The sequence below is a fragment of the Scyliorhinus torazame genome, chromosome 3, assembly GCF_047496885.1.
Source record: "Scyliorhinus torazame isolate Kashiwa2021f chromosome 3, sScyTor2.1, whole genome shotgun sequence".
NCBI classification, from domain to species: Eukaryota; Metazoa; Chordata; class Chondrichthyes; order Carcharhiniformes; family Scyliorhinidae; genus Scyliorhinus; species Scyliorhinus torazame.
The window spans coordinates 201,430,161-201,442,558 of NC_092709.1; the positions used below are offsets into that span (position 1 = coordinate 201,430,161).

Sequence of the window (12,398 nt, forward strand, 5' to 3'; positions counted from 1 at the left end):
TTACTCAGTCCCTAATATCGGTTACTCACCCATCAATCAGCTTACCGCTTTCCTTTGACGTCACTGTTGATTTTTTGCCTTCAAACCCAGCGTGCTTTTTGAACAGCAAAAAGCTGACTGTGCTTTCTGCTGCCTGAAGATGAACTTGATTGGAACATTGCTTTAGGCTGGGGACAGATGTGTAAGAGCAGGATAGAGAATCTTAAGTGGTTGGCCACTGGAAATTTGGGGTCATGCTTTGGTCTGAACAGTTTTCTACATAACGATCACCCAACCTGGTCTCATTTGACAGCTTCATTTAGGATTATAACTTCATGATTGTGTTTAAGAAGTTAAAGGGAAATGGTGTACTAGTGAAAACGGATCACACAATTGGGATTGCTCGATCACAATTTTTGTCCAAATTTTGTAAATTCTGGTAACTTTGTGTACACATCTTTGGAGGCCAGTGGTCGTCATTGGCTGTTTGGTTGATTATGACTTTGTATGTACTTTTCTTCTGACTTGGGCACAAAACGTGGGCAACCCCAATTGTGTGATCTGTTTTTATTAGTACACCCTTTTTCTTCAGCTACTTGTTCCGCCTCAACCTGGGCTATGAGAGCAGGCAATATACTCGTTTAGCATCGGGCCTGATTCGTGCACTTTTACTCCAATGTTACCGTCGTGTGTCTTCAAAAATGTTGCTACAGCTATTCACAGGCTGCACGGTGACACAGTGGTTAGCACTGCTGTCTCACAGCATCAGGAACCCGGGTTCGATTCCGACCTTGGGTGACTGTCTGTATGAAGATTGTACGTTCTCCCCGTGTCTGTGTGTGTTTCCTCCAAGTGCTCTGGTTTCCTCCCACAGTCCAAAGATGTGCAGGTTAGATAGATTGGCCATGCTAAAATGCACCTTTGTGTCCAACGGATAGGTAGGGTTACGGGGATCGGGTGGGGGAGTGGGCTCAGGTAGGATGCTCTTTTAAAGGGTCGGTGTGCAGTCTCAGTGGGCTGAATGGCCTCCTTCTGCACTGTAGGAATTCTATGACTCCGTAGCTTCTTGTCTGTCTTAACTTGAAAAGCATGCTTCCAGCCTTTGCAAAACCAATCCTTACCCATTAGCATTGGTTTGTTGACATATATCTTGCTATAACAATGGGTAACATGAGGCATCTGTCCTTGTATTCGACATTCCACTCGACATTCCACTCATCTGTCCACAAGTTTCTAACACCTCTCCAGATTAAGCTTTCAATTGAACTGTGCTTTCGGTAAGTCACTGAATTGGCTCTCTTGTGTGTCTCTGCCCCTGATTCAACAGTTCCATGACAACATGCGTGTCCATTACCTGGATGATGATGAGTCTTCTGACTCATTCCCAGTCAGTAATGGAGTTAAATAAGGTTGTGTGCTTGCTCCAATCCTCGTCACCATTTTGTTCTCTGCCATGTTGCCTGATGTCTTTCATGGTGATTTTGGCATTAAAATTAGATATTGCATCAATGGGAGGCTGCTAAATCTCAAGTCACCTCTGGCAAAGACCAAGATCTCCAAGGGCAAACATTGTGATGAACTCTTTTGCTGATGACTGTGCACTAGCTGCTGGTTCAGAGCTGGACATGCAGCGTAGTGTTCTCTGATGCATGCAACAACTTCAACCATATGATCATAAAGAAAACTGAAATAATGCACCAGACTGCTCCAGTAAAGCCCCATCTTGAGTCTATTCTTTCGATTCATGACCAGAGACTGTCAGCAATGGATAGGTTCATTTATCACGGCAGCACACTCTCTTAATCTGGCTATATTGATGAACAGTAAGAAGTCTTACAACACCAGGTTAAAGTCCAACATGTTTGTTTTGAATCACTAGCTTTCGGAGCGTAGCTCCTTCCTCCAGGTGATTCACCCGAGGAAGGAGCTGCACTCTGAAAGCTATTGATTCGAAACAAACCTGTTGGACTTTAACCTGGTGTTGTAAGACTCCTTTCTGTGCCCACCTCAGTCCAACGCTGGCATCTCCACATCATGGCTATATTGATGAAGAGTCACATGTATGTATTGCCAATGTAGCCTTCAGCAGACTTTAACATCAGACAGGGAATGAAGTGGAGCAAGTCTGCCCACGAAACTAGAGCAATAGTCCTGTTCATCCTGCTCTAAGCATTGGAGATTTGGACTGTGTATCAGCATCATGCCAAGAAGCTCAACCAGTTTCACTTGAGCTGCTTCAGAGCTGAAGATCGGATGGTAGGATCTGAGCTGGTCAGGAAGCCAGAATGCCTGACACTCTGTTATCAAAGTAAAACTTCTAGGAAGTGTGCTTTCATGGCAGCCAAAGGAAGTGCTGCAAGAACACTCTGAAAGCTTCGCTGAGGACTTTAAAAATATATATTTTTATTCAAATAGTCAACATTTTAACAACAAATAAACACAGCCCCAATGCCACACCAAACTATGTCCCCCTCCTCCCTTGATGGTAACCAGCTCCCCAAAGTATAAGACAAACAAACCCCATCGCTTGTGGATTCCCTTACCTGCCCCTCCGAACAAATTTCACCTTCTCCAAATACAGGAACTCCATTAGATCCCCCGCCACACTAAGGCACGGTGGGAGAAGCTGACCTCCACCACAACAGGACCCGCCTACGAGCGATCAACGAGGTAAAGGCTAAGACATTTGGCCCTAAACCTGGCAGGTCTGACACCCCAAATATGACCTCCATGGGACCCGACTCCAAATCCGCGAGCAGAACCTCGGACATTGTACTCCCAAACGACCCCCAAAATGTGTCCAACTTCGGGTAGGACCAGAACATATGGACATGATTGGCTGGGCCCTTCCCACACCGCTCACAGCTATCCTCCGCCCCCTCAAACAGCCAGCTCATCATCACCTTTGTTAAGTGTACCCTGTACACCATTTTTAATTGAGGCATTGACCCTTCACAGCACTTTGCACCATAATCCTTCTCCTAACACCATCGGCAACTCTTCCTCCCACTTGGCCTTAATCCTTCCATGGACACTTTATTCTCCTCCACGATCTTACCGTAAATCGTTGAAATGACCCACCCCCACCCCACCCTAACCACTGACAGCGCCACCTCGAGCAGGATGGTGCTGCTGGAAAGCTCGGGAAGATCTTTCTTGCGAAGTTCCACATCTGCATGTACTTGAAGCCCTCCTCACGCTGGAGCCCAAACTTCACCCCCAACTCCTCCTAGCTTGCGAACCCCACCCCCGAAAACAGACCCTTCATCTCTTTCACCCCTCTCTCCTCCCATCCTCAGAACCTCACATTCATCCACCCTGGCTCAAACCCATGGCCCCCTCTTGTCGGCATCATCCTCGAGCCTGCCCTCAACTTAGTGATGTCGGAATTGCCTCCAAATCTTCAGCGTGACGACCACCACAGGACTGCCTGAGTACTTCCCTGGAGCCTGTTGCCAGCGCCCGCAACCCTGGCCCTTTGCAAGAACCAGCCCCCATCTCCACCCATAAAGTCTCCGTCTCTCTACTCTAGCCCCGCACCTTCTCCGCATTCGCCGCCCAATAATAGGATAACAATTTTGGAAGGGCCAACCCTCCAGACTGCCGCCCCCTATGGAGCGCTGCTTTCCTTATGCTGGCCACCTTCCCTGCCCATACAAACAATGAGACCAACCTGTCCACCCCGCTAAAGAATGACTTTGCCAAAAAGACCGGTAGGCACTGGAACAGAAACAAGAATTTTTGCTGCCTGCACCCGGCCTGCCAGCAACAAGGGGAGACTATCCCAAGTCCTTCCTCACTCTCCCCACTAGCCTTGTGAAATTAAGCTTGCGAAGACGTGCCCAGTACCCCGCCACTTGCACCCCCAACTACCTAAAATGAGTTGCCGCTACCCAGAATTTCAACCCTCCCACTCCCGCCCCTGAGCCTGGAGAAGATGGCACAAAATATTTGCTTTTCCCTAAATTTAACTTGTACCCCGAAAAAGCCTCAAGTTTCCGCAGCAACCCCATTTTATCACTCCCCAACGAGCTTGCGTCCGAGATGTACAACAGCAGATCGTTTGCGTAAAGGCGGCATGGTACCACGGTGATTAGCACTGTGCTTCACAGTTCCAGGGTCCCAGTTTCGATTCCCAGCTTGGGTCACTGTCTGTGCGGAGTCTGCACGCTCTCCCCGTGTCTGCGTGGGTTTCCTCCGGGAGCTCTGGTTTCCTCCCAGTCCAAAGATGTGCAGATTAGATGGATTGGCTAAATTGCCCTTCGTGTCCGAAAAGGTTAGATGGGGTTATGAGGATAGGGTGGAAGTGTGGGTTTAAGTAGGGTGCTCTTTCCAAGGGCCAGTGTAGACTCGATGGGCCGAATGGCCTCTTCTGCACCGTAGATTCTGAGACATCTAATGTTCCACCCCCTCATCACTATCCTCTTCCATAAGTCTGAACCCCCCAGAGCAATGGCCAAGGGCTCGATCACCAACGCAAACAGAAGGGGGACATGGGGCATCCCTGCCTCGTTCCCCAAAATAGTGAAAAGTACCCCGATTTCATATCATTCGTCCGTACACATGGTTGTATAACAATTTCACCCATGCCACAAACTTCGGCCCAATCCCAAACTTCTCCAGCACCACAAACCGGTAACTCCACTCAAACGCCTTCTTCACATCTGATGCCACCACCACCTTCAGCTCCCTTCCTTCTGCCGAAGAAAGCACCATATTCAACAGCCGTCGGACATTTGACGACAGCTGCCTTGCCCTTGACAAAATCGCTTCGGACTCTTGAGTTGAGAGAAGTTCGCCCAGAATCATTGCACCTGACAATCAAATAAAAACTGGTGCGGCCTCCTTCTAAAGCAAGTGAGGAAATCTCCACCCACATCCAAAATGCAATCATCCGTTGTATCCTGCCCCATTTGCAGCAGAACCTTCTAGGCACAGTTTTGCCTGGGTAGTCACTTATATACCCACCGGACGACCCTACTAAAAACTCCAGATGATCAGCATTATCGTCTTTGCCTCAGAAGGACGAACAACTTACAACCGAACAATCTGTCACCATATCAGTGCACGTGTTGATGTGCTGTTGATTTGTTGCCACTTGAACAAAAATCTGACAGCTGAGTGATTGCTGCTGTACACCCATATCTCCTTTGCTTGATGGCTTTGAATTGACCCAAGATTGTGGATTTTACCCTTGTACTGTTGCTATGTTCCTTTACAACTCATCAGTTCTCTCTCTCTCCTGCTTTGGCCTTTGCTCAGCAAGCAATGCAATATGACCATTCTTTTGGCAATTAGAGCATTTGGCATATCTGTTAGGCATGCTTGTGCTGTGTGGTCGGTTAAACCGCTATCATCAGCACTCCCTAGATCAGGTTTTCCCGCTTTAGACTTTGCACAAGCCTTCCGACACTGGGTGGAAGCTATATTAGTCACTGGCATGGGATTAAATTACCATGCAGATGGATGGTAACAGCAATCCTTGAACGCAAGATTTGAACGTAAGATTTTGTGAGCATAGTAATTTCGACTGATTATTTTCGTCCATCAATCCATACAAACATCTGTCTCAATGTATGACCTAAGAATGTACCAATGTTTTTGGTAAACTAACTAGTTGAATGCCACAGAGATCAATGCTGGGGCCTGAATTATTTATGATCGATATTAATGACTTGGATGAAGGAACCAACTACATTGTAACCATATTTGCTGACGATATGAAGAATGTGAAAAAGCAAGTTATGAGGAGGCTACAAAGAGTCTGCAAAGGAAATTAAATAGGTTACGTGAGTGGGCAGAAATTTGGCAGATGAAGTATTTTGTGGGTTGTCCATTTCTGGTTAGAAGAATAGAAAATCAGTAATATTTAATTGGAGATTAACTGCAGAATGCTGCAGTACAGAGGAACCTGGGTATCCTTGTACATGAATCACAAAGTCAGAATTCAGGAAGGCAAATGGAATGTGACAATAAGCGATTATTATTTATATTGGCCTTTTGCAATGGGGATGGAGTATAAAAATAGAAAATTATTGCTACAGCTATACAGGGTATTGGTGAGACCATACCGAGAGTACTCTGTACAGTTTTGGTCACCTTAAGGGGAGACATATTTGCAATGGAGGCAGTTCAGAGAAGATTTACTTGGCTGGTTCCTGGGATGAAAGGGTTACCTTATGAGGAAAGGCTGAGTAGGTTGGGCCAATTCTCATGAAGTTTAGAATAATGAAGTTCAGAATAATGGCCTACTCCTCCTATTTCTTATGTTTTTATCCCAGTATGTAATTGGGAACTACCTTATTTTGTTCATCATCATGGTCTCTGCTGTATTTTGTTGCAAAAGCTTTTTCACTTTACAAGTTCCTCTCAATATCTAACAGACTTCGAGACGGACACTGTGACCAAATCACATGTTTAATGATATCGTAACACACTGGACACGCTCACAACATATGCATCTGCAATGCACCTATTTGTTTAAGTCAAAAACTCCTGGCCTTGTAAAAATAGTAAGTTTCTGAAAAATGTCATGTATATAGCCAAGTGTAATTTTGGCCCAGCAATCACTCGTCTAACACTAGTCTTCGATAACATTCTTTGTCCTTTTGTTACTAAATCCAAATGGTCCACATGTCCATCCTTGGCTTGTTGCAATGCTCCAGTGATGTCCCGTGCAAGCTGGAGAAGCAGCAACTCATCTTCCAATTGGGTATGTTGCAACCCTCAGGACTCTATGTTGAGTTTGACAGCTTTAGATTGTGAGCTTTCTCCTCCATCTTAAACACCTTTTTTTTTTTAAATAAAAATATCCCATACAGGTATTGTCTCGATGCAAACCCTGCCTCCCTCTCCCACACCAGGCTATCTGTCTTTTTGTTTTTAAATTTGCTAATTTTTGTTGCAATCTCCCACAACTACACTTCAATATCTAACACATTCCCTCCCTTCAGTTCTGATGACGAGCCAAAAGAACTTGAAACATTAACTCTGCTTTCTCTCTTTGCAGTTGCTGCCAGACCTGCTGAGTTTTTCCAACATCCTCTTCTTGTTTCAGATTCCAGCATTGCAGTATTTTGCTCATCAAAATATCTAAGTACTTTGCTATGTTGCAGGTAGTGATGATGTTATAGGCCCTGAAGACATGGAGAAATTCTGTGAAGACATTGGAGTTGAACCTGAAAATGTAAGTGCTTGAGGGGGGGGGGGCATCTAAAATTATTTTTGTGGGCATACTTGCATGTATGTGTGTATATTTTAGCACTTTCCATCTTTGTGATCTCAGGAGATGGATGGAACTGTGTTTTCGCAATCACTTTTCAGCACTTTAGGCAAAACGGGAACTTCCGATGGCCACAATCTATGGCATTAGATGTACGACTGATACTGTACCTGTCTCGAAGGCAAAACAGTTCATGCAAATAGTTACAAATCTGCTCTGCGAAAGTGAAAATGTCTCCACTGTGATCTGGACATGGGTCTTGTTTCTCCTGACTGGCTATAAAATTAATTTGTTATTTCATGCAGTGTGGGCATTGCTGGCAAGACCAGCATTTGTTGCCCATTCCAGGTGCCCTTGAACTGAGTGGCTTGCTGGGCTATTTAAGAGGATAGTTAAGAGCCAGCCACATTGCTGTGGGCCTGGAGTCACATGTAGACCAGACCATGTACGGACGGCACATTTCCTTCCCTGAAGGAAAGGAAGGAGTAATGTGACAAGGAAGTATTCAATGAATGGTATGACGTTCCGATTAGGCAGGCTGGTGAGGTGTTTTTCATGCATCGATGCAGACTCAATGGGTCAAAGGGCCTCTTCTGTACTGTATTATTCTGTGAAGGACATTACTGAACCAGATGGGTTTTTATGACAATGGTTGATAGTTTCATGGTCATCATTACTTAGACTGGCTTTCAATTCCAGATTTTGTTAATTAAATTTGCTGCCATGGTAGGATTTTAATCCGTTCCAAGAGCATCATTCTGGGCTTCTGGATTATTCAGCCAATGCCATTACTACTACACCATTGTCTTCCGGTGCGGCTAACAAAAGGTGTCCTTGCCGATCAATTGTTCAAATTAGGATAAATCGTCTGCAGGAAAGCTGCATCTTTAGGTGGATACACCCGAAATATACCTGGCACAAATATTGTAGCAATTAAAACAGTCCCTATATATAGTAGCAGATAGTTATTATGTTTGTCTTTGTGGAGGAGAAGTTTGCATTGGTGAAGGGGAACAAATTTAGATATCTGCAGGTGCGGGACTTTCTGCGTAGACAGGTATCAACCTTCCCACCCCTGCCGCTAAGGGGGATTCAGGACAGGGTAGTTTCCAGAGGATGGGTAGGAGAGGGGAGCGTCTCTGACATTTACAAGGAACTTATGGGGTCAGAGGAGATGCAGACTGATGAGCTGAAGCAAATGTGGGAGGAGGACCTGGGGGGGGAGAGATAGAGGAGGGCCTTTGGGCGGACGTGTTGAGTAGGGTCAACGGGACCGCAACCTCTGCCAGGCTCAGCCTGATTCAATTCAAGGTTGTTCACTGGGCTCACATGACAGTGGCCCGGATGAGCAGATTCTTTGGGGTGGAAGACAGGTGTGCAAAATGTGCGGGAGGACCAGCGAACCATGTCCACATGTTCTGGGCATGTCCAAAGCTTAGGGGATTTTGGCAGGGGTTTGCGGACGTCATGTCCAAGGTATTAAAAACGATGGTGACAATGAGTCCAGAGGTGGCAATTTTCAGGGTGTCGCAAGATCCGGGAATCCAGGAGGAGAAAGAGGCAGACGTTCTGGCCTTTGCTTCCCTGGTAGCCCGGAGACGGATACTATTAGCTTGGAGGGACTCAAAGCCCCCGAAGTCGGAGACCTGGCTATCGGACATGGCTAGCATTCTCTGTTCGGAGAAAATCAATTTAGCCTTGAGAGGGTCACTGTTAGGGTTCGCCTGGAGGTGGCAACCACTCATCGACTTCTTCGTGGAAAATTAATCGTCAGCAGAGGAGGGGTGAGGGGTAGGTTTGTGTAGATTAGAAGGTTAATTAATGGTGGGACATGTTGGGGAGGGAGGTGGTATTTGCACTGTGTTTATATTCTCATGTACATAGGGCCTGTACTGCGCTGTATTGTTCTATGTTCTATAGTGTAGGTTAGATGGCTTTTGTTTCGGTGCAACATCGTGGGCCGAAGGGCCTGTACTGCGCTGTATTGTTCTATGTTCTACGTTGTTTATATTGCTGCTGTTACAATGCCAAAAAAAAATCAATAAAATGTTTATTTTTTAAAAAAGTATTGATTTTTAGAATTTCTCTTGCTAGTGAAATTTTAATTGGTCTTTTTCCTGGACACATTCCTTCATCCTGAGAAACGTATACCAAGATAACAGCTCCTGACCTTTTAGATTAAAATATTCCTGCAAAAATTAAGGGGCAATTTAGCTTGGCCAATCCAACTACCCTGCACATCGTTGGGTTGTGCGGGTGAGACCAACGCAGAACTATTATCAGAACACAGTGGATTGACATTGTCCTTTTATTTTCTCTAATACTATACTAAAGTGTCTACAAATTCCCCAACTAATAGATAGCACTCAAATCTCAATCAACATGATACTTAGATTTTTCCATCTTTTTGAAAGTGGATTCAATTAGAATGCAACACTATTAGAAGTGCTCTTGTTGGAAGTTCAGAACTTTCTGCATTTATAAAACCATTAATTCAGAAAATGCTTGTTCATTGTATGGTGATAAATGAAAGGAATAGAAGGATTGATTGCAAAATACCTTAAAGGGATATATTTTCTCTTCAGCTAATGACTTGGGCTATGCTACTGCATGTAAATGATCTCATAGTTATTGTAATATCTGATACCTGAAGTGGATACCAAACTTCATTTAAATAATAAAGTTATTAAATAATTCTTGGGATTCTGATTGCAGAGCAGCCATTTTAAAACAAGAATCTGTACTCTTACACCACTATTGATCTCTTGTACTTATTTTAGGTGGTGATGTTGGTGCTAGCCTGGAAGCTGGATGCCCAGAGTATGGGTTATTTCACTCTACAAGAATGGTTGAAGGGAATGACCTTATTACAGTATGAAATGCTTCTGGATTAATTTACTTTTATTTTTACATAGTTGCCAGTTAACTTTAAGGTTATGCTTTATGTCATTGGTTAAGATTGATAAGTGTTTAATGCTTTAATGGCTATACATGTGGTTAAATTTTAAGATTGCATAAAATTCAACTGCACCTCTTTGGAGTATCTTTTCATGTTGAGTTGCTGCATTAAGAAAAAAATTAAAGGGTGGCACAGTGTTTAGCACTGCTGCCTCACTGTGCTGAGGACCCGGGTTCGATGCCAGTCCTGGGTCACTGTGCGTGTGGAGTTTGCATTCTCCCCATGACTGCGTGGGCCTCACCCCCACAACCCAAAGATGTGCAGGGTAGTTGGATTGGCCATGCTAAATTACCCCTTTATTGGGGAAAAAAAAGAATTGGGCACTATATTCTTTTAAAAATAAAAAAATGTAACACAAATAAGACTGTTTAAATTTATCATGTTTGCTACATTGCTAGATTCTCGAGTTGGAAGGGTCAAATCCGAGATATGTTTGGGCAGCATCTCATTCAATTTCTAGTGGGTATTGATTGGCTTACAACACAAAATTAGCCCTAATCCAGCTGTAATTGGCAACCTCATTCCGAAACTAAAGGATGGCTGTGTGGGAAATGAGGGAAAGACAGTGCCCGTCTGCAGCTGAAGCATGTTGCTGAAATTGAGCAAACTATTCTTTGAACCTGGATACTTGACCTAAGAGCACTTGTTACCAATATTGGCTGCCTAAACTGAGAAGAGTTAAATTCTCTAGCCATTAAATCCCTTATGAAAAGTCAGCACAATGTTTGTAAACATTCTCCAAACATAGGAGCTGGCTATTTAGCTCCTTGGGCCTGTTCTGCCATTCAGTGAGTTCATGACTGACCTGCAACTTAATTCCTATTTACCAACCTTTGCCCAATATCCTTTAATATCTTTAGTTAACTAAAATCTCTGAATCTCCAATTTAAAATTCGCAATTGATTGCCATTGGTGGGAGAGCGTTGAAAACGTACTGCCACCGCACGTAGGAGAGTTTCCTAAGTTCACTCTTTTAGTATGGCTTAAATAAGAAGTGCCCAATAGTTTTGAATGTCCCAACCAGCAGAAATGGTCCTTCCTCTTGCCCCGACTCAATCTTGGCATCTTCCCCTCTCCCTACCCCACCTCTTGGCGGGGTGGGGAGGATGTCAGTGGCACGATGTCATCCTGAATCACCTTGCCCTTTCCACCACATCATAGATTCATAGACTCCTTACAGTGCAGAAGAAGGCCATTTTACCCATCGAGTCTGCACCAAACCTCCGAAAGAGCACCTTACCTCGGCTCAATCCCCCAACCTATACCTGTAGCCCCACCTCACTTTTGGACAGTTGGGGGCAATTTAGCATGGCTAATCCACCTAAACCGCACATCTTTGGACTGAGGGGAAACTGGAGCACCCGGAGGAAACCCACGCAGTACAGAGAGAACGTGCAAACTCCACACAGTCACCCGAGTTTGGAATTGAACCCAGGTCCTTGGTGCTGTGAGCCAGAAGTGCTAACCACTAGGCCATTGTGCCACCCTTCATCGCTCACCAAACATAAATACGTTAGTCGTTTGATCTGGAAATTTAATATGGTTTTCGAAGTTCCAATTAAAGTAGAAGATTATTTTTCAATTTTATTTATATTTTCAATTTTAGATGTGACACAACAGAGAAACTGAGAAATTCACTAGATTACTTGAGATCATTGTTGAATGAGCCCACAAATTTTAAACTTGTATACAGATACGCCTTTGATTTTGCACGGGTAAGTGATTCTCTTGTATATAAAAAAAACTTTAAAATGTAAAGCCAACCGAAGTGCCAAAGCTTTTGCCATCGGCCATGACTAACAGACATTTCTGTTTTTCAAAAAGAAAATAGCCTACTCTGTTGTCTCCGAAAAATAAAAGAGCTATATGTACTTTGTTTATTTGAATGCCTTACCAAGCCACTAAAACTGCCTTCCCCATCTGAAATGTGCATTCAAATAGTTTTAAGATATGAGTGATGCATTTAAAATGACAATCATTTTATTTTAATTTCAGTAGTTCTGAAGTTCCTGTACCTATTTAATACATTAAATGTAGAATAAAAGTTTCCCCCCTCCCCGCAACTTAAGTTATAGTTGGATCCACACTGTAAATATGCATGAGGATATCAGTTTATGGGAAGTGGTGATGGGGAGATGTCGAATTAAGGGTTAACTCTAATAATAGCTACTGAGCATGTGCGTAAGCAGCTATATCCCAGTGATGTCAGTCACTGTAGGATGATGAGTGTGAAGTATA

General features: G+C 44.1%; 1 protein-coding gene across 7 annotated transcripts in view; it reads left to right on the forward strand.

Moving 5' to 3' along the window:
- dcun1d4 (DCN1, defective in cullin neddylation 1, domain containing 4 (S. cerevisiae)) overlaps nt 1–12,398 on the forward strand; it is a 138,899-nt gene that overhangs the window by 71,654 nt on the left and 54,847 nt on the right. For all 7 annotated transcript variants that reach the window (XM_072496746.1, XM_072496744.1, XM_072496745.1 and 4 more), the window contains 3 exons: nt 7,095–7,165; nt 9,982–10,073; nt 11,767–11,875. In XM_072496746.1, the coding sequence (XP_072352847.1) occupies nt 7,095–7,165; nt 9,982–10,073; nt 11,767–11,875 (272 nt within the window). The remainder of the gene's footprint in view (nt 1–7,094; nt 7,166–9,981; nt 10,074–11,766; nt 11,876–12,398) is intronic.